This window comes from Pelodiscus sinensis, chromosome 8 (genome assembly GCF_049634645.1).
Source record: "Pelodiscus sinensis isolate JC-2024 chromosome 8, ASM4963464v1, whole genome shotgun sequence".
Taxonomy (NCBI): domain Eukaryota; kingdom Metazoa; phylum Chordata; order Testudines; family Trionychidae; genus Pelodiscus; species Pelodiscus sinensis.
The window spans coordinates 1,025,196-1,047,849 of NC_134718.1; the positions used below are offsets into that span (position 1 = coordinate 1,025,196).

Genomic DNA, 22,654 nt, shown 5'->3' on the forward strand with positions numbered 1-22,654 from the left:
CAGGCGTGGCCCTCCTCCCCTGGTGACTCACCTATGTCAAACCCGCCTTCTGTGGCTCAGCTGGAAACCCCCCACTGGCATCTGCAGGCGTGGCCCTGCCTGTAGGGTATCTGCAGGCGTGGCCCCCCTGCCCTGGTGACTCGCCCACATCGAACCCGCCTTCCGTGGCTCAGCTGGAAACCCCCCACTGGCATCTGCAGGCGTGGCCCTGCCTGTAGGGTATCTGCAGGCGTGGCCCTCCTCCCCTGGTGACTCACCTATGTCAAACCCGCCTTCTGTGGCTCAGCTGGAAACCTCCCTTGTGGTATCTGCAGGCGTGGCCCTGCCTCCAGGACCCAGATTTCATTGCCCAGAAGGGAGGGTACCTGCAGCCGCCTCGGCCTGTCTGGGCGACCCCTGCTCCCTGCCAGCCCCCGTCACCCGTGCCTAATGCAGTGGTGCCAGCGGCTGCAGGCACAGACAGAGGTGCGGTCTGGCCCATTCGACCCCTGCTGCCGGAGAGGAAAGGCCCCCGCCCGAGGGGAAGAGCTTTCTGCCCCTCTCGGTGCCGGTTTCCAGCTCCATCCACAAGAAGGGGCCCGAAGGGTTTGCCGGGGCGGGAGGGGGCTCCTGGTTTCATGGACGGACAAAGCACAGCCCTGCCGCAGTGCGCTGGTGGCTGCAGCCCCTTGGGGCGCGTGGCTGGGTTGGCCCCATGGGCTGTGGAAACCAGGGTGGATCCTCTTCAAGGCCGATGAACTATTAGAACAATTGCAGGAATTCAATCGCCTGTGTGATGACTGGGTCTGTAACCCTGGGGCTCCGTGGCTCTCAGCACCCCCTCCTCACTGTTCCAGCGCCCCTGCACCCCGGTGTCCGACCCACGGCCCTTCTTGTCTCAGGGAGCTCTCTCCTGACATCTCATGGTGAGCTGCGGGAAAGGACCTCTGGAGCAAGCTACATTTGCATAGTCCCGCCCACGAGCAAGCCACATTTGCATAGACCCACCCACTGTGGCCAGGTAGCCAGCAGAGGGGCGGGTTTTGCCTGAGCCCCATGAGGCTGTTGGGCTCCTGGCGACTGGTCGTTTCGGTGTGGGGGGGTGGGGAGATGCCAAGTCCAGAGCCAGTTCAGACCTGGCGGCGTGGCCACGTCACTGTCCCCTCAGCGACCAGGCGCGGCTGCCCGGCCCCGGCGCAGACGCTGCTTCTGCCTCGGCTCGGCAGCGGAAATCTCTGACCCCGGGCTGGGCGGCGGGGGAAAGGGGAGGAGCCACCGGAATCCCGGGGGTGGGCGGAGCCTGGGGACGCAGCGTGGCGGCTGGTGGCAGCAGCGATGGGTGAGCGGTGGCAGCGGAAGGGGGGCAGCCAGCAGGCCGGTCGGCGGCTGCTCAGACCATCCCCCAGCCTGCGGCGTGGCCTTGCGCACTCCGGCCGATCTGTCTGACCTGGGCCCAGGGTCTGGCACTGAGGCGGGCTGCTCCTGAGGCCTGCCGCCCGCGCCCTGCTGCCTGGCACGTCCGCGCGTTCTCCCCGGCCTGGATGCTGGGCACGCCGAGGCCAGGCTCGCTCGCTGCAGCAGCACGGCGGGGGCCTTTGTCCATCTGCCAGCCTGGGCCAGCCGGTCGGACCCCCGCAGGCCTGTGCCCATCTGCCCGGGGCATAGCCCTCAGCCCCAGCCCTGCCCGAGACATGGGCTCTTGGGTGGGGGGAACCTGACCTCCCCTTCAGCCTCTGCTCCTTGTGCTCCCGAGTGCCGAGTGCCGGGCAGGATCCACCCAGAGGGGGGCTGAAGGGAGGCTCCATCCCTACAGGTGTTTAAGTCTCGGCTTGACACAGCCCTGGCCGGGTTGATTTAGTTGGGATTGGTCCTGCCTAGAGCAGGGGGCTGGACTTGATGCCTCCTGAGGTCTCTTCCAGCTCTATGACTTTGAGGGCCTGGTCCCAGCAGGGGGTCTGAGTGGGGTCACAGCCCCGGCCCTGGGCAGCGTGCTCCGTAGCTCCTTTAGCCAGTCAGGCCGTCGGCGGGACGGCTCCGCTCTGAGAGCTGCTCTGCAGACACCGGCGCTGCTCAGCCCTGTCCAGGTGCCGGTTTCACAGCTGCCATGCTGCTCGTCCCCGCCCGGCGCGCTGAGCAGGGGACTCGGGCGTGCGCAGAGGCGGCAGGGCTGGCCTGTTGTGTAAACAGAACGACACGGGTTAGAAAGTCGTCTAGGTTATTTGTCTCCCGTCTATCTCGTCAAACTGCTTCCAGCTGGCTCAGCAATGCGGCGGGGATGGGATAAATTAGCGGCGCTCTCCGTGCCTGCTCTTGCGAAATCTCGCTGGGCAGTGGCACCGCCGCGCTGCCTTACACGCCATCCTGCTGGGGAATTCGACAGGGCCGCCCCCGCCCGGCGTCTCAGGCGAGCCGCTTGTGTCTGCCCCGCAGCGCGGTGCCGGCCCTCTGGCCTGGGCTGCCGGTCGGTGGCGGGTCGGGTCACTGGCCTCTCCCTGCGCTGCCAGCCCGGCTTCCCAGAGCCCCTGGCAGAGGACAGGAAGGTGCCGCGGGCCAGCGGTGGCCAGACCACGCGGAGCACCTGCGGGGGCCCGTGGGAAGCATCCGTGGCCAGGTGCCAGCCGGCGCGCAGGTGGGCACGTGGCGTCATCTTGAGGAGCTCTCGTCCCCACTCGTGTGAGCAGCGCAGGGCTGGGCCAGACCTCGTCCCAGGCAGGCGAGCTGGCCGGGCCGCGCCGTGACGTGTGCCCCGAGAAGGGGGATCCGGTCTCCCTCCGTCTAGGCAGGCCTGTCACCCGCTAGCCGACGTGCTGGGGACTGGCTCTCGCTGCAGCGTCACCCTCCCCGTGCGCACAGGCCCCAGGCAGCCGCAGCTCTCGGGGAGGGCTCGGGTTGGAAACACGCTCCCTGCGAATCTCCCTGGAGCCGTGGCGTGAGGCTGGGGCTCAGCCGCCTGCAGCCCGCCCTGTTCGCAAAGGCAAAGGCCAGGCACCGGCCTCGGTTCATTGGCTCGGGCGCCTCCAGACTTTGCCCACCCTGCTCCCGAGCTGCAGAGAGCAGAAAGCCCAGCCTGGAGAAACGCCCGTCTCATGCCTCTCTCGGCGCTGGGCTCACGCTGCCCGTAACATGCCTCCCAGTGCCTGTCCCTGGGCTTCTTCGGCCCTTCCCAGCAGAGCTGCTGCTGGCCCGGGTCCGTGGGGCAGCTAGAGCAGCCCTGCTCCTGCCACGGGGCCCAGGAGACATGCTCCGGCCTGGAGCAAGCTGGCCCCCAGCCCTGCCCCAGTGGCCCCAGGCTGGGGCTGTCGTGACTGGAGACATGGGCAGTGTCTCTCTAAGGAGCGTGGCCCGGGGGCCCGGTGTGGCCCCTCCGCGCTGGGCTTTAGCGGGTCCCCGGGCTGCGCTGCACCTCCGGAGTGCCCGCCAGACGCCCCGGCAGCAGAGCTTTCATCGCGGCGGGAGCCGGGACCCCGGCGGGAGATTTACAGCAGCCCTGGCCTGTCAAAGCGCCAGCAGATTTACAGATAACAGAGCATCTTGCAGGCTCCCTGTGCAGGCCCAGGCAGGCGGGGCCCTCTCCACCCCACCCCCGCCCCTCTTCTGGCCAGACGGCTGCTCCCCCAGCAGCCCTCCTCAGGCCCAGCCGGCCGTGCCGCCCACAGGGCCTGCCTGGGCACGGCCTCGCGGGCCTCCCCATCCTGCTGCCCGCGGGTTCAGCCCATGCTGCGTGCTCAGGAGACACCAGCAGGCTGCCCCCAGGCAGGAGCGGGGGGTGCGGGTGACACTGGCAGGCTGCCCCCGGGCAGGAGCGGGGGGTGCGGGTGACACTGGCAGGCTGTCCCCGGGCAGGAGCGGGGGGTGCGGGTGACACTGGCAGGCTGTCCCCGGGCAGGAGCGGGGGGTGCGGGTGACACTGGCAGGCTGTCCCCGGGCAGGAGCGGGGGGTGCGGGTGACACTGGCAGGCTGTCCCCGGGCAGGAGCGGGGGGTGCGGGTGACACTGGCAGGCTGTCCCCGGGCAGGAGCGGGGGGTGCGGGTGACACTGGCAGGCTGTCCCCGGGCAGGAGCGGGGGGTGCGGGTGACACTGGCAGGCTGCCCCCGGGCAGGAGCTGTAGCGTGTGGTTAGGGGGCTGCCACTCAGCTTTGCCCTGGCTCTGGTAGCAGCTGGCGTATGGCACAGCAAGTGCCTAGCGGTGCCGCTGGTGCTGCCTGCAGTGGGGTGTGAGCCCCGAGCCCTGCACTCAGTGCGCTGTCCCCAAGGCTGCAGACAGGCCACCTGGGGTGCGAGTGTCCAGCACAGCCGGAGTGCAGTGTCACTGTGCCCCTGGGGCTGGCTTGGTGTCCTCGCCCTGCCAGCCCCTCTCCCGGCTGCCCAGCGCTTTGTCTGCCGGTACAACCGGGGGGGCTGCCCAGCCCTTTCTCTGCCGGTACAACCGGGGGGGCTGCCCAGCGCTTTGTCTGCCGGTACAGCCGGGGGGGCTGCCCAGCCCTTTCTCTGCCGGTACAGCCGGGGGGGGCTGCCCAGCCCTTTCTCTGCCGGTTCAGCCGGGGGGGCTGCCCAGCCCTTTCTCTGCCGGTACAGCCGGGGGGGCTGCCCAGCCCTTTGTCTGCCGGTAGAGCCGGGGGGGCTGCCCAGCCCTTTCTCTGCCGGTACAGCCGGGGGGGCTGCCCAGCCCTTTCTCTGCCGGTACAGCCGGGGGGGCTGCCCAGCCCTTTCTCTGCCAGTACAGCCGGGGGGCTGCCCAGCCCTTTCTCTGCCGGTACAGCCGGGGGGGCTGCCCAGCCCTTTCTCTGCCGGTACAGTCGGGGGGGCTGCCCAGCCCTTTCTCTGCCGGTACAGCCGGGGGGGGCTGCCCGACCCTTTGTCTGCCGGTACAGCCGGGGGGGCTGCCCAGCCCTTTCTCTGCCGGTACAGCCGGGGGGGCTGCCCGGCCCTTTGTCTGCCGGTACAGCCGGGGGGGCTGCCCAGCCCTTTCTCTGCCGGTACAGCCGGGGGGGCTGCCCGGCCCTTTGTCTGCCGGTACAGCCGGGGGGGGCTGCCCAGCGCTTTGTCTGCCGGTAGAGCCGGGGGGGGCTGCCCAGCCCTTTCTCTGCCGGTACAGCCGGGGGGGCTGCCCAGCCCTTTCTCTGCCGGTAGAGCCGGGGGGGCTGCCCAGCCCTTTCTCTGCCGGTACAGCCGGGGGGGCTGCCCAGCGCTTTGTCTGCCGGTAGAGCCGGGGGGGGCTGCCCGGCCCTTTCTCTGCCGGTACAGCCGGGGGGGCTGCCCAGCCCTTTCTCTGCCGGTACAGCCGGGGGGGCTGCCCAGCGCTTTGTCTGCCGGTAGAGCCGGGGGGGGCTGCCCAGCCCTTTCTCTGCCGGTACAGCCGGGGGGGCTGCCCAGCCCTTTCTCTGCCGGTACAGCCGGGGGGGCTGCCCAGCGCTTTGTCTGCCGGTAGAGCCGGGGGGGGCTGCCCAGCCCTTTCTCTGCCGGTACAGCCGGGGGGGCTGCCCAGCCCTTTCTCTGCCGGTACAGCCGGGGGGGCTGCCCAGCCCTTTCTCTGCCGGTACAGCCGGGGGGGCTGCCCAGCCCTTTCTCTGCCGGTAGAGCCGGGGGGGGCTGCCCAGCCCTTTCTCTGCCGGTACAGCCGGGGGGGCTGCCCAGCCCTTTCTCTGCCGGTACAGCCGGGGGGGCTGCCCAGCCCTTTCTCTGCCGGTAGAGCCGGGGGGGCTGCCCAGCCCTTTCTCTGCCGGTACAGCCGGGGGGGCTGCCCAGCGCTTTGTCTGCCGGTACAGCCGGGGGGGCTGCCCAGCCCTTTCTCTGCCGGTACAGCCGGGGGGGCTACCCAGCCCTTTCTCTGCCGGTACAGCCGGGGGGGCTGCCCAGCCCTTTCTCTGCCGGTACAGCCGGGGGGGCTGCCCAGCCCTTTCTCTGCCGGTACAACCGGGGGGGCTACCCAGCCCTTTCTCTGCCGGTACAGCCGGGGGGGCTGCCCAGCCCTTTCTCTGCCGGTACAGCCGGGGGGGCTGCCCAGCCCTTTCTCTGCCGGTACAGCCGGGGGGGCTACCCAGCCCTTTCTCTGCCGGTACAGCCGGGGGGGCTGCCCAGCCCTTTCTCTGCCGGTACAACCGGGGGGGCTGCCCAGCCCTTTCTCTGCCGGTACAGCCGGGGGGGCTGCCCAGCCCTTTCTCTGCCGGTACAACCGGGGGGGCTGCCCAGCCCTTTCTCTGCCGGTACAGCCGGGGGGGCTGCCCAGCCCTTTCTCTGCCGGTACAGCCGGGGGGACTGCCCAGCCCTTTCTCTGCCGGTACAGCCGGGGGGGGCTGCTCAGCCCTTTCTCTGCCGGTAGAGCCGGGGGGGCTGCCCAGCCCTTTGTCTGCCGGTACAGCCGGGGGGGCTACCCAGCCCTTTCTCTGCCGGTACAGCCGGGGGGGCTGCCCAGCCCTTTCTCTGCCGGTACAGCCGGGGGGGCTGCCCAGCCCTTTCTCTGCCGGTACAGCCGGGGGGGCTGCCCGGCGCTTTGTCTGCAATTAGCTGGATGAGGTGACTCAATCATCGCCGATGGTACCAACCCAGGGAGGGATTTCCTGAGCCTCCCGACTGGCGCAGCCCATCCACTGCCCCTCAGCATCCCAGGGCCCTGCAGCGGCCACCCACCAGGCCTGGTGAGGAAGCTGGACAGGGCGCTGGCCCTAGACGCCGGCTGTGGCCGCGCGTCGGGGATCCCCTGGTCCTGCACCCCCGTAGCAGGAAGGTGAGTCTCCACCAGCCAGTGGAACAGGGGGGTTATTGCTGCTCCAGGTCACGCCCAGCACAGACAGGACGAGGCTACAGGAGTCAGGGGCAGGCAGCCTCAGACCCTGGGGGGTCCCCAGACCCCTCACCCCTCAGTGCTCAGCTTAGTCTCTTCCCTTCCTGATTATCCAGACCAGACTGACCCTTCCCCAAACCGCCCCCTTCCCTTGCTCCTTCTGGAACCGCTCCTCTGCGATGGGCCGGCGCCTCAAGGCAGCTTCCCCCCGTCCTGGGCCTTCCCCCCCGCCCCTCTGGCAGGAGTCGCAGGCCTGCCAGTACCGCTGCACGGCCAGTAAAGGGCCTGGAGCAGGATCCCCTGGTGCCCGGTGAAGGGGCCGTCATGGGCCAGGCCCAGCGGCCTGGGGCGATATTTTTGGGGAACCACCAGCTGCCACTGGACTCCCACGACCCCACCTTCCTGGGGGAGCCATTCCCGGACTGGAATCCCCTCCCCCACAGGGACCTCTCCTGGCCGCCTCCCCCAGGGCTGAGCTGTGCCGGGGCCAGTCCGGACCCTCAGCATCTGCAAGGGGGGGTCTGCCTGCACCTCAGCCTGGAATTCAGCAGCTGGGGCAGGGACCTGGCCCCCCCTTGCCTGGATCCTGCTGGGCCCCGTGTCTGCTGGGATGGGGCCCTGAGCCCCCTGCAGGGAGCCCTCCCCTGGGTCAGGGTCGCCAGCCCCTCGCTGGCTCTGGCTATGGGTGGTGACCTGGTGTGACGGCGCGTTGGGGTCCCCCGTCTCCTGCACCCCGAAATGGCACAAACAGACTGCACCAGCCGGTGGAATAGAGGAAGTTTATTGCCTCTCCAGGATACAGCCCAGCACAGATGTAGTCTGGCCACAGAGCTGGGCTAGGATGCCTCAGGCCCCCTTGAGATGGGGGAGACTGGGCCCCTAAACTCCAGCCCCTTCCCTAGGCTGTATCCTCCATCCTCACAGACAGCAACTAACCCCCCCTCTTCCAGCCCTGCCCCCCAGCCAGGGCAGCATCCACCTTCCTTTGTTTCTCCCCATGGGAGGCCGCAGGTCAGACAGGTTTTTGAGTCACCTTTGCATAATGAGGTTTTCCCTGCTGGGTCTTGCTCCAGACAGCAGGGGTCACCACAGCCCAGCAAGTACCCCCACTACGTCACACCTGGGCCCTGGGGGGGTCTGTCTGGCCACTCCTCTAGGTCACCCCCCATCAGCACCTCGGTGGGCAAGTGCTGGTGACCCCCACTTCCTTGGGGCCCTCAGCCCCCCATTTCAGATGCACCCTGGCTACGGGCACCTTAAAAGGGTCCCGTCTATACCCCTCAGGGTCAGCTGAGTGTTGGGCACCATGTGGTCTGGGGCCACGACCTCGGGCCAGGCCAGCGTCACCTCCGCCCCCGTGTCCCAGTGGCCTGTCACCTCCCTGCCATCCACCTGCAGGGGCACGAGGCTCTCGCTCCGCAGGGGCCGCCCCGCCCCCACCCGGTACACGGAGAAATCCGCCTCCCGAGGGTCAGACCTCCCAGGGGAGGGGCACTGAGCATCCTTCCCTCCACTCTGAGCTGAGGTTTGCCGGCCAGCCCCTGCCTCTGGGGCAGCCTGCCCTTCCTCCCGCCCCAGCCAGTTCACCCTGGAACGTCTCAGGTTGTGGGACCTGGCCTGGTGCCTGGGGCACTGAGCCTCTTGTGGCCTCCTTGCCTGCAGCGATGGCAGGTTAGTTCCTGCAGCCCCTTTGGGCCGGCTCCGCCCGGGCCCTGGCTGTCTCTTGGGGGGGGAGGGGGCTGGCTGGCCCCTGTCTCTTGGGCCCGCCCTGTAGTTGACTCCCTCCGTCGCTCAGCCGAGATCCGGTCTCTGCGCGGTTCCCTCTCTCTGGGACTCCCGTTCACCCCCGGACCGGCTCTCCATGAACTCGTCCGCCGGCCTCCTGGGGCTCCTCTGGCCTCCGGTCCTTGAGCCACAGCCTCAGGCCGGGCGGGCACGCTTCATAGAACTGCTCCAGCATCATCAGCTTGAGCAGCTCCTCTGCGGCCTGGGCCCCGGCCCCGCGCACCCACTTGCGGCAGGATTGCGCCAGGCGGGAGGCGAGGTCCACGTAGATCTCCCGTGGCCCCTTCTGCCCCCCCGGAACGTCTTCCTGTACGTCTCGGGGGTCGGCCCGACTTGTGCAGCAGGGCCTCCTTGGCCTGTTCGTAGTCGCCCGGCTACGATTCTCCAGCTGGCTGAGCCCCCCTGTGGCCTCCTGATCCAGCAAGGGGGTGAGCTTGCGTGTCCGGAGGGGGCTGTGCACACAGCACCCCCAGGGACCCCCTGCACAGCAGCCCTGGTGCCAGGCCCTCTGGGGTCCTCCCCACTCACCACAGCCGGAGCCCCTTTGTTTTCTCCTCTCCGCCATGGCCAGCTCATGCTGCCGCTGCCTCCCTCGGTCCTGGCGCGCCTGCCTATGGTCCTGCCGCTCTGTCTCTTGTGCCTCCAATTCCTTTAGCCTCAGCTCGATCTCCAGCCCTCGCAGCTCTGGACCTCGTCCTGGACAAACCGCTGCTGGCGGAGCGTGTCCCGGTGGGCGCTGTGTCTGTCTGGCAGACTCCAGCCCTCCCTCCGGTCTGAGAGCCTGAGACGCTCCCAGGGGGGTCTGGCTGCTCCCCGCTGGGCCAGGATCCAGGCCCCTGGACTGGTCATTCTCTTCCAGCCGGGCGATCAGCTGGGCCTGGGTCCATCTCCCCATGGGCAGGCCCCTCTCTCTGCACAGCCCCACAAGCTCTGCCTTCAGGAGTTGGGCGCAGGCCATCTCCCCGCCGACCCCCGGGGCAGGCTCACCTGCCGATGCTGCAGCACCCACGACTCCCAGGAATCGCTTCGCTCTGCCTCCAGCACGCCCGGCTCTTGCGAGCCCCTTCCTCCTTCTGCGCCCTGTCCCTTGCTGGAAGCTCCCTCCACGGGATGCAGCGCATCCCTCCCCGACACTCTGTGGGGCGCGTCGGGCACCCCCGACCCTGCACCCCCGTAGCAGGAAGGTGAGTCTCCACCAGCCAGTGGAACAGGGGGGTTATTGCTGCTCCAGGACACGCCCAGCACAGACGTGACGAGGCTACAGGAGTCAGGGGCAGGCAGCCTCAGACCCTGGGGGGTCCCCAGGCCCCTCACCCCTCAGTGCTCAGCTTAGTCTCTTCCCTTCCTGATTATCCAGACCAGACTGACCCTTCCCCAAACCGCCCCCTTCCTTTGCTCCAACTCCTTCCCTCTCCGTGAGACCCGGGTGGGACACATCAGGGCGACCCCGCTGGGCAGGGCTTGCAGACAGAGGCCAGTAGGGTCGCCCACAGCCCACCTCAAGCACAGTGGCCTGGACCCTCGCTACATCACTCCCCAGCAGGCCCCTCGGGGTCTCTGGGCCGGGCCCCTCCTGGCTCCTTGCTCAGCATCCTGGCCCCGTGTCTCTGGCGTTGTCCCGCTCGGCCGGAGCCAGGCCTTGGCGGTTCCCCCCTGGCCAAGGGGCCGGCCGGAGCTGCTGGGATTTCCACGGCTGAGCATGGCGGAGGGTGGTGAAATAGCCAGACGGGGGGCCCCGGGCCCAGCCCTGCCACACACTCTGCTCTGCAGCCGAGGTGCCGGCCTTCCCCAGGGATCCCAGCCCGGCTCCTTCCCTTCCCGAGAGCAGCCCAGCAATGGCAGAAAGCTGCAGCCCAGCGAGGGGCGCAAGGGGCTGGCACAGTGGGGCATGAGGAGGGCTGGCAGCGCAGGGGGGAGGGGCCGGCACAGCGGGGCACGGGGGGGCTGGCACAGCGGGGCATGGGGGGGGCTGGCACAGCGGGGCAGGGGGGGCAGCCCAGCGGGGCATGGGGGGGGCCAGCACAGCGGGGCAGGGGGCTGGCGCAGGGGGGCACGGGGGGGCTGGCACAGCGGGGCAGGGGGCTGGCGCAGGGGGGCACGGGGGGGCACGGGGGGGCGGCACAGCGGGGCATGGGGGGGGCTGGCACAGCGGGGCAGGGGGGGCAGCCCAGCGGGGCATGGGGGGGGCCAGCACAGCGGGGCAGGGGGCTGGCGCAGGGGGGCACGGGGGGGCTGGCACAGCGGGGCAGGGGGCTGGCGCAGGGGGGCACGGGGGGGCTGGCACAGCGGGGCAGGGGGCTGGCGCAGGGGGGTACGGGGGGGCCAGCACAGCAGGGCAGGGGGCTGGCGCAGGGGGGCACGGGGGGGCTGGCACAGCGGGGCAGGGGGCTGGCGCAGGGGGGCACGGGGGGCTGGCACAGCGGGGCAGGGGGCTGGCGCAGGGGGGCAGGGGGGCGGCACAGCGGGGCAGGGGGCAGCCCAGCGGGGCACGGCATGTGGCTCCCGGCCGGCCCGGGGTGACGCGGGGCTCTCCCCTGCAGGATTACTGGCTGTCGCTGCTCTACAAGCGCCTGGTGGGGCCCAAGGTGCTGGCCGTGCACGTGGCCGGGCTGCAGAGGAAGCCGCGGCCGGGCAGAGTCATTCGGGACAAGCTCCGCATCTACGCTCACTGCACCAGCTCCTCCAAGTCAGTGCCCGGCGCCTGCTCCCCAGCTCCCGGAGGGGCTGCGGCAGCGGCTCCCTCTGGAGGCTGCCCAGGCTGCTGGCTCCGGAGCACTTGGGCGCCTGTGGGGGCCGAGGGGCTCGGGGTTGTGCCCCGCAGAAGGTGCCTTGGGACAGGACTGCCTCCTGCCGTGGGAGCGAGCGGGACGGGGGGGGGCTGTGGCACTAGCCCCACAGGCAGATCAAGGGAGAGGACTTTGCCGCCCCAGGGCTCGGGTTACTGCCCCGCGGCGCCCAGGAGCTGCGGGGGCCTGGACTGGTGACAGGCCCTTCAAAGGGTCCCGGCTCCGCGCACACAAGTTCCCATTGTGGCTGCAGGGAGGGAGGGTCCTTGGCTCCCCTAGTCCACACGCTGTCAGCATCCCCACCGGCCCCGGGCCGACAGGTACCGCTGCTCCTGGGGCTGCCCGGGGCTAGAGGGAGCCTGCCGCCGGTCTCTGTGCCAGGCGTGTCCGGAGGGGCCCGGGCACAGTGCACACAGCACCCCCAGGCTCCCCCCACCCAGCAGCCCTGGGGCACCACCTCCCTGCCCACCCTGGCCTGCGCCCCGGGGAAGCGGCAGAGCCTGGAGCCAGACGGGACAGGCCTGTGCCCCTTCCAGAGCATAACTCCAGGCTCCGGCTGCCCCTGCCGCGGCACCGTGCTGCTAGGCCCAGGGCCTCAGACTGCCCAAGAGACCTGGGCATGGGGTGACGCCCTGCGTGCACAGCCTGCATGCCTGTGGGGGTGCCCCTGCTGGCCTCTGCCTTGTGACGGCGACTGGTTCCCAGCGCAGCTCACGGCACCACCCCCAGCCTGGCTGCCTGCTCCGCAGCACCCGCTTTGGGAAGCTGCCCAGAAGCCATGCGGCGGCCGAGGCACGGTGCCGGCCAGCCCCCCTTAGCTCCCGCTTTCGCTCGCAGCCACAGCTACGCCCGAGGCTCCATCACCCTCTACATCATCAACCTGCATCGCTCCCGGAAGAAAATCAAGCTGGTGGGAACGTTGCGGGACAAGCTGGTTCACCAGTATCTGCTGCAGCCGCACGGCCGGGACGGGCTGCACGCCCGGTGAGTTCACCAGCACCTGTTGCAGCCGTTCGGCCGGGACAGGCTGCACGCCTGGTGAGTTCACCAGGATTTGCTACAGCTGCAGGGCTATAATGGGCTGCACGCCTGGTGAGTTCACCAGGACCTACTGCAGCCGCATGGCCGAGATGGGTTGCATGGCTGGTGAGTTCACCAGGACCTCCTGCAGCTGCACAGCCAGGATGAGCTGCACGGCTGGTGAGTTCACCAGGACTTGCTACAGCTGCAGGGCTATAATGGGCTGCACGCCTGGGGTACGTCTAGACTACAGGCTTTTGTCGAGAGAAGTTTTGTCAACAGATACTGTCGACAAAACTTCTGTCGACAAAGAGTGTCTACACTACATTCAGTTCTGTTGACAAAGCAAGCTGCTTTCGACATGGTAGTGTAGACGCAAAGGACAGTTTACATGCAATAACACCTTCTGGCGACAGAAGGCGTTATGCCTCGTAAAATGAGGTTTACCAGCGTCGACAAAACTGCTGAGTTCTGTCGACATTATGTCAACAGAACTCAGCGGTAGTGTGGACACAGGTATAGTTTTGTTGACAAAAGTCCACTTTTGTCGACAAAACTCTGTAGTCTAGACACACCCCTGGTGAGTTCACCAGGACCTACTGCAGCCGCATGGCCAGGATGGGTTGCATGGCTGGTGAGTTCACCAGGACCTACTGCAGCCACACGGCCGGGATGGGTTGCATGGCTGGTGAGTTCACCAGGACCTACTGCAGCCACACGGCCGGGATGGGTTGCATGGCTGGTGAGTTCACCAGGACCTACTGCAGCCACACGGCCGGGATGGGTTGCATGGCTGGTGAGTTCACCAGGACCTACTGCAGCCGCTTGGCCAGGATGGGTTGCATGGCTGGTGAGTTCACCAGGACCTGCTGCAGCCACACGGCCGGGATGGGCTGCACACCCGGGCTGTGTCTAGACTGGCCAGTTTTTCCAGAAAATCAGCCGCTTTTCTGTAAAAACTTGCCAGCTGTCTACACTGGCCGCTTGAATTTCTGCAAGAACACTGACGCTCTCATGTAAGATTGTCAGTGTTCTTGCGGAAATACTGTGCTGCTCCGGTTCGGGCAAAAGTCCTTTTGTGCAAAACTTTAGCGCAAAAGGGCCAGTGTAGGCAGCTCAGCTTTGTTTTCTGCAAAAAAGCCCCGATCGCGAAAATGGTGATCGGGACTTTTTTGCGGAAAAGCGCGTCTAGGTTGGCACAGATGCTTTTCCACAAAAAGTGCTTTTCCGGAAAAGCGTCCTGCCAATCTAGATGCTCTGTTCTGAAAATGCTTTTAACGGAAAACTTTTCCGTTAAAAGCATTTCCGAAAAATCATGCCAGTCTAGACGTAGCCCCGGTGAGTTCACCAGGACCTGCTGCAGCCGCACGCCCGGGACAGGCTGCACAGGTGGTGAGTTCACCAAGACCTCCTGCAGCTGCAGGGCTGTAATGGACTGCACGCCCGGTGAGTTCACCGGCACCTGCTGCAGCCTCATGGCCAGGACGGGCTGCATGCCTGGTGAGTTCACCAGTACCTGCTGCAGCCGCATGGCCAGGACGGGCTGCATGCCTGGTGAGTTCACCAGTACCTGCTGCAGCCGCATGGCCAGGACGGGCTGCATGCCTGGTGAGTTCACCACTACCTGCTGCAGCCGCATGGCCAGGACGGGCTGCATGCCTGGTGAGTTCACCAGTACCTGCTGCAACCGCATGGCCAGGACGGGCTGCATGCCTGGTGAGTTCACCAGTACCTGCTGCAGCCGCATGGCCAGGACGGGCTGCATGCCTGGTGAGTTCACCAGTACCTGCTGCAGCCTCACGGCCGGGACAGGCTGCACGGCCGGTGAGCGCACGTGTCTGGGGTTCTGTGCTGCAGGTGAGCACAGGGCCCTGGCAACATGTAGCCCCAACAAGTGGCTTGTCTCTGAGCTGCCTGGGGCCAGGCTTCCACCTGCTGCTGCACACGCTCTGTGGGCCTGAGCCAGGCCGCGCTGCCCACGTACAGCTGGGAGACGTGGGCACCCAGTGCAACCTGCACAGCCTGGGGGAGGGGCTAGAGGGCAAGCTCCTCGCCTTACCCAGCAGAAGATCGCGGGCCAGCCGGGTGCTGCGTGTGCGCTACCCAGGCATGGCAGCAGCACAGGGGCATGGGAGGCACAGATCCCCAGGCCCAGTGTCGGGCTGCCTCCTGCCCCGCCTCTGCTCTGCCGCCCGCCCCGCCCACGCTGCCAACCACCCGCCCTGCCCCGCCTCTGCTCTGCCGCCCGCCCCGCCCACGCTGCCAACCACCCGCCCTGTCCCGCCTCTGCCCTGGCGCCCGCCCACGCTGCCAACCACCCGCCCTGCCCCGCCTCTGCTCTGGCGCCCGCCCCGCCCCGCCCACACTGCCAACCACCCGCCCTGCCCCGCCTCTGCTCTGCCACCCGCCCCGCCCACGCTGCCAACCACCCGCCCTGCCCCGCCTCTGCTCTGGCGCCCGCCCACGCTGCCAACCACCCGCCCTGCCCCGCCTCTGCCCTGGCGCCCGCCCTGCCCACGCTGCCAACCACCCGCCCAGCCCCGCCTCTGCCCTGCCACCCGCCCTGCCCCACCTCTGCTCTGGCGCCCGCCCTGCCCACGCTGCCAACCACCCGCCCTGCCCCGCCTCTGCTCTGGCGCCCGCCCTGCCCACGCTGCCAACCACCCGCCCAGCCCCACCTCTGCCCTGCCAGCCGCCCTGCCCCACCTCTGCCCTGCCAGCCGCCCTGTCCCGCCACCCGCCCTGCCCCGCCTCTGTCCTGCCACCCGCCCACGCTGCCTACCACCCACCCTGCCCCGCCTCTCTCCTGCCACCCGCCCTGCCCCGCCTCTGTCCTGCCACCCGCCCTGCCCCGCCTCTGCCCTGCCACCCGCCCACGCTGCCTACCACCCACCCTGCCCCGCCTCTCTCCTGCCACCCGCCCTGCCCCGCCTCTCTCCTGCCACCCGCCCTGCCCCGCCTCTGTCCTGCCACCCACCCTGTCCCGCCTCTGCCCTGCCCCTCCTCTGCCCTGCCACCCGCCCAGCCCCGCCTCTGCCCTGCCACCCCACCCACGCGCTGTCAGCCGCCCATCCCATCCCACCTCCACCCTGCCGCCCCGCCCATGCTGCCAACCACCCGCCCTGCACCGGCTCTGCCCTGCCCTGCCGCCCCGCCCACGCTGCTGCCACCCATCCTGCCCCAGCTCTGGGCTGACCCCAGTGTCCTTCCCTGGCAGGTCTGTGCAGCTCAATGGGCAGCCGCTGGCCGTGGCGGATGACGGGACACTTCCAGAGCTGAGCCCTCGCCCCCTGCGAGCCGGCCGCACGCTGGTCGTCCCGCCGCTGAGCATGAGCTTCTACGTGGTGAGGAACGTGAACGCCCTGGCCTGCCGGTACCGGTAGCTCTGCCTGAAGCACTGCTGGACCTGCACAGCCCCGCCCGGTCCTGCTTCCTGCACAGACCTTGCTGCCAGGCACTGGGGCTGGGGCCCTCCTGTCGCCAGGACTGGCTGATGCAGAAGGGTCCCGCCTGGGACTCTGCCCCACAGAGAACTGCCCAGAGCGAGGCACCCTGAGCTGCTCCACAGCGACCCCTCCGTGCAGCCCACAGGCCCCAGCACAGCCCAGCCAAGCTGGTGGCTTGGCCCCTTCCCCCCCTCCAGCGTGGGCAGGCTCTGAGCTCTGGGCCTGCCGTGCCCACAGCCGGGCAGGGACACGGCTCCAGGGGTGACACCACTGGCCCCTGCTGGACGAGCCAGGAACGTGAGACCCTGGTGCAGTGGCCGGGCCTGCAGCTCAGGGTGCTGGGAGCTACACACCCACTGCATGTGGCTGGCATCTGGCTGTGGACGTGGCCCGTGGCCCGGCTGGCGTGGGCTGCGCGAGGAGTGCGGAGACAGAGCTCCCCGGCTGTGCTCTCAGCCTGGCACAGCGAGCACCAGGCACCCTGTGGAGGGGACAGAGCCCCCAGCTGGCCAGAGCCAGCCCAGGCCCCTCCGAGCCTCCCTGCCCTGCGCTAGCCAAGGCTCCGGGAACCGTGGGCATCGTCCCGGCTCCCCCTGCGTCTGTTCCACTGGCCGGACCGGGGAGCGGCAGGGAAGATTTCCTAGCACCCCAGTGATGGGGCTGGGCATGGACCAGTCCGGGGGGTGGCCATTGCCCCCCATGCTTCTCCCCGGGGATCCAGAGTCGGGTCCTGGCTGCGCCCTGTGCCCACCCCAAGAGACCAGGCCAGACGGGTCCTGGTACCAGCCCACCAGCCACCCGAGAGCTTTGTGTGTGGGAGCAGCGCCCCCTGCTGCCTCTGGCAGGCCAGACAGGCGAGGACGCGGAGGGCAGCTGCTGGACCAGCCCCTGACGTTTGGGGCCTGGGCCTGGGCGACATGACATGCTGGGGGGCAGCGGCTGCAAGGAGTCACGCCGGCCCGGCCAAGGACACTGGTTGGGGGGCTCAGCCGAGCCTGGAGCCAGGGGCTCGCCGGCCAGGCCAAGGACACTGGTTGGGGGGCTCAGCCGAGCCTGGAGCCAGGGGCTCGCCGGCCAGGCCAAGGACTCTCGTGGGGCTTGCCGGCCGGGCCAAGGACACTGGTTGGGGGGCTCAGATGAGCCTGGAGCCGGGGGCTCGCCGGCCAGGCCAAGGACTCTCGTGGGGCTCGCCAGCCGGGCCAAGGACTCTCGTGGGGCTTGCCGGCCGGGCCAAGGACACTGGTTGGGGGGCTCAGCTGAGCCTGGAGCCGGGGGCTCGCCGGCCGGGCCAAGGACACTGGTTGGGGGGCTCAGCTGAGCCTGGAGCCGGGGGCTCGCCGGCTGGGCCAAGGACTCTCGTGGGGCTCGCCGGCCCGGCCAAGGACACTGGTTGGGGGGCTCAGCCAAGCCTGGAGCCGGGGGCTCGCCTGCCGGGCCAAGGACTCTCGTGGGGCTCGCCGGCCGGGCCAAGGACTCTCGTGGGGCTCGCCGGCTGGGCCAAGGACTCTCGTGGGGCTCGCCGGCCCGGCCAAGGACACTGGTTGGGGGGCTCAGCCGAGCCTGGAGCCGGAGGCTCGCCGGCCGGGCCAAGGACTCTCGTGGGGCTCGCCGGCCCGGCCAAGGACACTGGTTGGGGGGCTCAGCCGAGCCTGGAGCCGGGGGCTCGCCGGCCGGGCCAAGGACTCTCGTGGGGCTCGCCGGCCGGGCCAAGGACTCTCGTGGGGCTCGCCGGCTGGGCCAAGGACTCTCGTGGGGCTCGCCGGCCGGGCCAAGGACTCTCGTGGGGCTCGCCGGCTGGGCCAAGGACTCTCGTGGGGCTCGCCGGCCGGGCCAAGGACTCTCGTGGGGCTCGCCGGCTGGACCGCGGAGCCTTTGCTGTAGATGTTTGTATTTAAATGCTGTTTTCCGGAGCGGAGAGACGCGCGGGGCTCTGCTCGTGAGGGAGGGGCCATTGCCAGCTGGCAGGGTGGGCTGAGGACGGGCACGTCCCCGGGCGGGGGCTGCTCCGTGGGGCACTCTTACGGGTGTGAATATTCCTTCCAGAAGAGATTTTATGGAGGCGCGTGGTGAGCCGGCTCCGGTACTGGCGTCGACGGTTGGGGGATGGGGAGAATAAAGGTGGGTTGTCCGACCTGGCCTGGGCTCGTCTCTCCACAGTCTGCGCCAGGCTCCCTGGCATGGGGCGCACTCGGGCTGCATGCACCTGGGGTCTGGCTCAGGCCAGGAGCCGAGGGCACGGCCCCAGCCGTAGGACCGGGCTACCCGGCAGAGCTGGGGGACGGGGGCAGGGCTTGCCCAGCGACCCAGGCACAAACAGAAGAGTTCCAGGCCAGCCTAGGCCCCCGGCAGGGACAGCACCCGGCCAGGCGCCCCAAGCCAGCGGTAACCTTGCCATGTGAGGCCAAAGCCCATCGGTGCCACCCCCTGGCTGAGCTCCGTGCCACAGCAGCAGGACGCGGCGGAGCTGGGTGGAGGCCTGGCTCCCCACCCAGGCGGGAGCGCCCGGGAATCCAGGCACCAGCCCCCAGGACCAGGCCAGAGGACACACGGTTCTGGCTCGGGGACTGAGCCACCGACGCGACCGTGCCATCCAAGCCAGTGAGCCAGCGTGCTGGGGTCCCAGACGGGGCGAGAGGGGCCAGGGGACGGGAGAGCACGGAGCTTGGTCCCGTCACCAGAGAAGGTCAAGGGCTGGAGTCTGTCCAACCGCCCTGCAGAGGCTCCAGAGCGCGGGCACCAGCCTCAGCGCGTCAGGGGCCAGGCACAGACCCGCCCGGGCTGAGTTCAGTGCTTTGCTCCCTCCCACCAGCTGTCAGGTGCCTCCCCCTCAGGCACAGGAGCAGCTGGCCAGGAGTCCCACTCGTCTCGCCACCCAGCTGCCTTGCCTCCCGGCCGCACCCCAGCAACGTTCCCAGGACTCCCGGGGAGGGGAACTACGCAGCCGGCTGTCCTAGCCATCGCAGCAGCTCCGTGTTCAGGGAAGTTGGACACAGCAGCTGGAGTGCGAGAGCCGCACATCTGGAGAGCATGTGAGCGACCAGCTGGGGCGTGCGTGTGCAGCCAACAGCTGGGAGCCGTTTGTGCCCAGCTGTGCCCCACGCCCGTGTTCCTGCAGCCCAGCCCTGGGGAGCTGCACTGCCAGCCACAAGGTCCGCCTGTCGATCCCCCGCCCGGGGCCGAGTCGGGGCTGCACTGCCGGCCAGGGGGCTCTGCCTGTCGATCCCCCGCCCGGGGCCGAGTTGGGGCTGCACTGCCGGCTGGGGGCTCTGCCTGTCGATCCCCCGCCCGGGGCCGAGTTGGGGCTGCACTGCCGGCCGGGGGCTCCGCCTGTCGATCCCCCGCCCGGGGCCGAGTCGGGGCTGTGCTGCCGGCCGGGGGCTCTGCCTGTCGATCCCCCGCCCGGGGCCGAGTTGGGGCTGCACTGCTGGCCGGGGGCTCTGCCTGTTGATCCCCTGCCCGGGGCCGAGTCGGGGCTGCACTGCCGGCCAGGGGGCTCTGCCTGTCGATCCCCCGCCCGGGGCCGAGTTGGGGCTGCACTGCCGGCTGGGGGCTCTGCCTGTCGATCCCCCGCCCGGGGCCGAGTTGGGGCTGCACTGCTGGCCAGGGGCTCTGCCTGTCGATCCCCCGCCCGGGGCCGAGTTGGGGCTGCACTGCCGGCCGGGGGCTCCGCCTGTCGATCCCCCGCCCGGGGCCGAGTCGGGGCTGCACTGCCGGCCGGGGGCTCCGCCTGTCGATCCCCCGCCCGGGGCCGAGTCGGGGCTGCACTGCCGGCCAGGGGGCTCTGCCTGTCGATCCCCCGCCCGGGGCCGAGTTGGGGCTGCACTGCCTGCTGGGGGCTCTGCCTGTCGATCCCCCGCCCGGGGCCGAGTTGGGGCTGCACTGCTGGCCGGGGGCTCTGCCTGTCGATCCCCCGCCCGGGGCCGAGTTGGGGCTGCACTGCCGGCCGGGGGCTCCGCCTGTCGATCCCCCGCCCGGGGCCGAGTTGGGGCTGCACTGCCGGCTGGGGGCTCTGCCTGTCGATCCCCCGCCCGGGGCCGAGTTGGGGCTGCACTGCCGGCCGGGGGCTCCGCCTGTCGATCCCCCGCCCGGGGCCGAGTCGGGGCTGTGCTGCCGGCCGGGGGCTCTGCCTGTCGATCCCCCGCCCGGGGCCGAGTTGGGGCTGCACTGCTGGCCGGGGGCTCTGCCTGTTGATCCCCCGCCCGGGGCCGAGTCGGGGCTGCACTGCCGGCCGGGGGCTCCGCCTGTCGATCCCCTGCCCGGGACCGAGTTGGGGGCTGCACTGCTGGCCGGGGGCTCCGCCTGTCGATCCCCCGCCCGGGGCCGAGTCGGGGCTGCACTGCCGGCCGGGGCTCCGCCTGTCGATCCCCTGCCCGGGGCCGAGTCGGGGCTGCACTGCCGGCCGGGGGCTCCGCCTGTCGATCCCCTGCCCAGGACCGAGTCGGGGCTGCGCTGCCGGCCGGGGGCTCCGCCTGTCGATCCCCTGCCCGGGGCCGAGTCGGGGCTGCACTGCCGGCCGGGGGCTCTGCCTGTCGATCCCCTGCCCGGGGCCGAGCCGGGGCTGCACTGCCGGCTGGGGGCTCTGCCTGTTGATCCCCCGCCCGGGGCCGAGTCGGGGCTGCACTGCCGGCCACAAGGTCCGCCTGTCGATCCCCTGCCCGGGACCGAGTCGGGGCTGCACTGCCAGCTGAGGGCTCTGCCTGTCGATCCCGGGGCCGAACTGGAGCTGAGCCCCCCTGTGACGGTGCGTTGGGGGTCCCCCGTCTCCTGCACCCCGAAATGGCACAAACAGACTGCACCAGCCGGTGGAATAGAGGAAGTTTATTGCCTCTCCAGGATACAGCACAGCACAGATGGAATCTAGTTACAGGAACTGGGGCTAAGAGGCCTCAGGCCCCCTTGAGATAGGGGAGTCCCAGCCCCCTCCCCAGCTCCTTCTCCCCTGCCTTCCAGACAGGAACTAACTCACTCTCCCCCAGCCCAGCCCCCCAGCCAGGGCAGCATCCACCTTCCTTTGTTCCTCTCCACGGGGGTTAGTGGTCAGACAGGTTGAGAGGTCCCTTTGCATAATGACTCATCCTGTTTTGCTGGGTCGTGGTCCCCACGGCAGCCAGTGGGGGTTACCCCAGAGCCAGCAGCACAGAAACCAGCCAGGTACCCCCACTACGTCACCCCCCCTCTCCATTCTATGGAAACATCCCCCCTCGAGGCCCAGACAGGCCGTTGCAAAGTGCCCCTGGCCAGCCAGCGGGGCTGTGGGCACCGGGCGCCACCAGAGCCACCGCCTGCATCCAACGCGCTTCACTGGCCTGACCCTCCCACCCTCTGCCTACACCCAGGAGTGCCCCCCGCCTGCTGCCCCTTGTGCCCAGCCGCCTGCCCCCTCAATTGTGCTCAGCCCCCCGCCTCTCCTTGTGCCCAGCCCCCGCCTCTCTTGTGTGCAGCTGCCCCCTCCCCCTCTTGTGCCCAGCCCCCCCTCTTGTGTGCAGCTGCCCCCTCCCCCTCTTGTGCCCAGCCCCCCCCTCTTGTGTGCAGCTGCCCCCTCCCCCTCTTGTGCCCAGCCCCCCCCTCTTGTGCCCAGCCGCCTGCTCCCTCAATTGTGCTCAGCCGCCCCCGCCTCTCCTTGTGCCCAGCCCCCGCCTCTCTTGTGTGCAGCTGCCCCTCCCCCTCTTGTGCCCAGCCCCCCCCTCTTGTGCCCTGCCAGCCCCACCTTCCCTTCTGCCCAGCCCCCCGGCCCCTCCTTGTGCTCAGCCCCCTCCACCCCTCATGTACCCAGCCACCCCCACTCCCCCCTTGTGCCCGCCCCCCGCCTCTCTTGTGTGCAGCTGCCCCCTCCCCCTCTTGTACCCAGCCCCCCCTTGTGTGCAGCTGCCCCCTCCCCCTCTTGTGCCCAGCCCCCCCCCCTCTTGTGCCCAGCCAGCCCCACCTTCCCTTCTGCCCAGCCCCGCGGCCCCTCCTTGTGCTCAGCCCCCTCCACCCCCATGTACCCAGCCGCCCCCTCCCCTCCTTGTGCCCAACCACGTCCACCCCCTCGTGTGCCCAGCCACCCCCACTCCCCCCTTGCGCCCAGCCGCCGGCCTGGCTGGCTGAGCACGGGAGCGCAGCAGGGAGCCTGGAGCCGTGTCTGCCGCTGCCCACAGGGCGCCGCGTCTCCGCCTGCACCAGCGACCCAGGGGGCGGGTTTGCTGCTGGGTTCAGTGATCTGAGCCAGGGCTGGGTGGGGGTGACGACTTGGGGGCCCAGTTCATATGGGGCTGGGGCTAAGGCCCGGGCTGGGCTCTGCCTGTGCAGGGGTGTGGCGTGAGGCACTCGGGACGCACCGCAAGGCAGGCGGGGCCCGTAATAAAGCGCAGGGGCCCAAGGCAGGAGGCAGGAGGGGAGGGTGCTAAGCCCCTGCCTGGGCTGCACTGGAGCCTGCAGGGCCAGGCGCGAACAGGCTGGAAATGGCTTCCCCTGCCAGCGCTGTGCGGGGGCTTGGGCACACGCTGGGGTCGGCTCTGGGTCAGCGGGTCTGGGGCTTTCCCAGGGTGCCAGCCCAGCCCGAGGCAGTGGGGGGAGGACGCTGCCGGCCGGGGGCTGGTCCCCGCACAGCGCTGGGAGTGGGATGTGCCCCAGAGGGGGCAGGGGGTGTCCCTGCTGGCCGAGAGCAGCGGGCCTGCGCTGACAGACCGGCAGGGGAAGCGGCTGGCCCCACGGGCACCCCGCCACCTGCCTTGCACGCCACCCCCATTGTGGGGGACAAGGCCCAGCAGGGGGCGCCGTGGGGACGGGCAGGAACTGGTGGGGGGGGGCGCTACTGGCTACTCCAGGCCCCGCCTCGCCCGGCAGGGGGCGCCGTGGGGACGGGCAGGAACTGGC

At 69.8% G+C, this 22,654-nt stretch overlaps 1 protein-coding gene across 2 annotated transcripts in view; it reads left to right on the top strand.

Annotated features, from left to right (window-relative positions):
* Positions 1-17,916, top strand: part of HPSE2 (heparanase 2 (inactive)) — a 177,599-nt gene extending 159,683 nt beyond the window's left edge. The window contains exons 10-12 of one of the 2 annotated variants that reach the window (XR_012905505.1): positions 11,088-11,233; positions 12,171-12,371; positions 15,571-15,704. Coding sequence is in view for 1 of the 2 variants with exons in the window: in XM_075934461.1 (XP_075790576.1) it covers positions 11,088-11,233; positions 12,171-12,317; positions 15,571-15,736 (459 nt within the window). In the remaining variant the exon portion in view is untranslated. Of the gene's footprint in view, positions 1-11,087; positions 11,234-12,170; positions 12,372-15,570 lie in introns of both variants that reach the window. The other variant, XM_075934461.1, reaches the window with a different exon arrangement.
* The last annotated feature ends 4,738 nt before the right edge of the window (positions 17,917-22,654 follow it).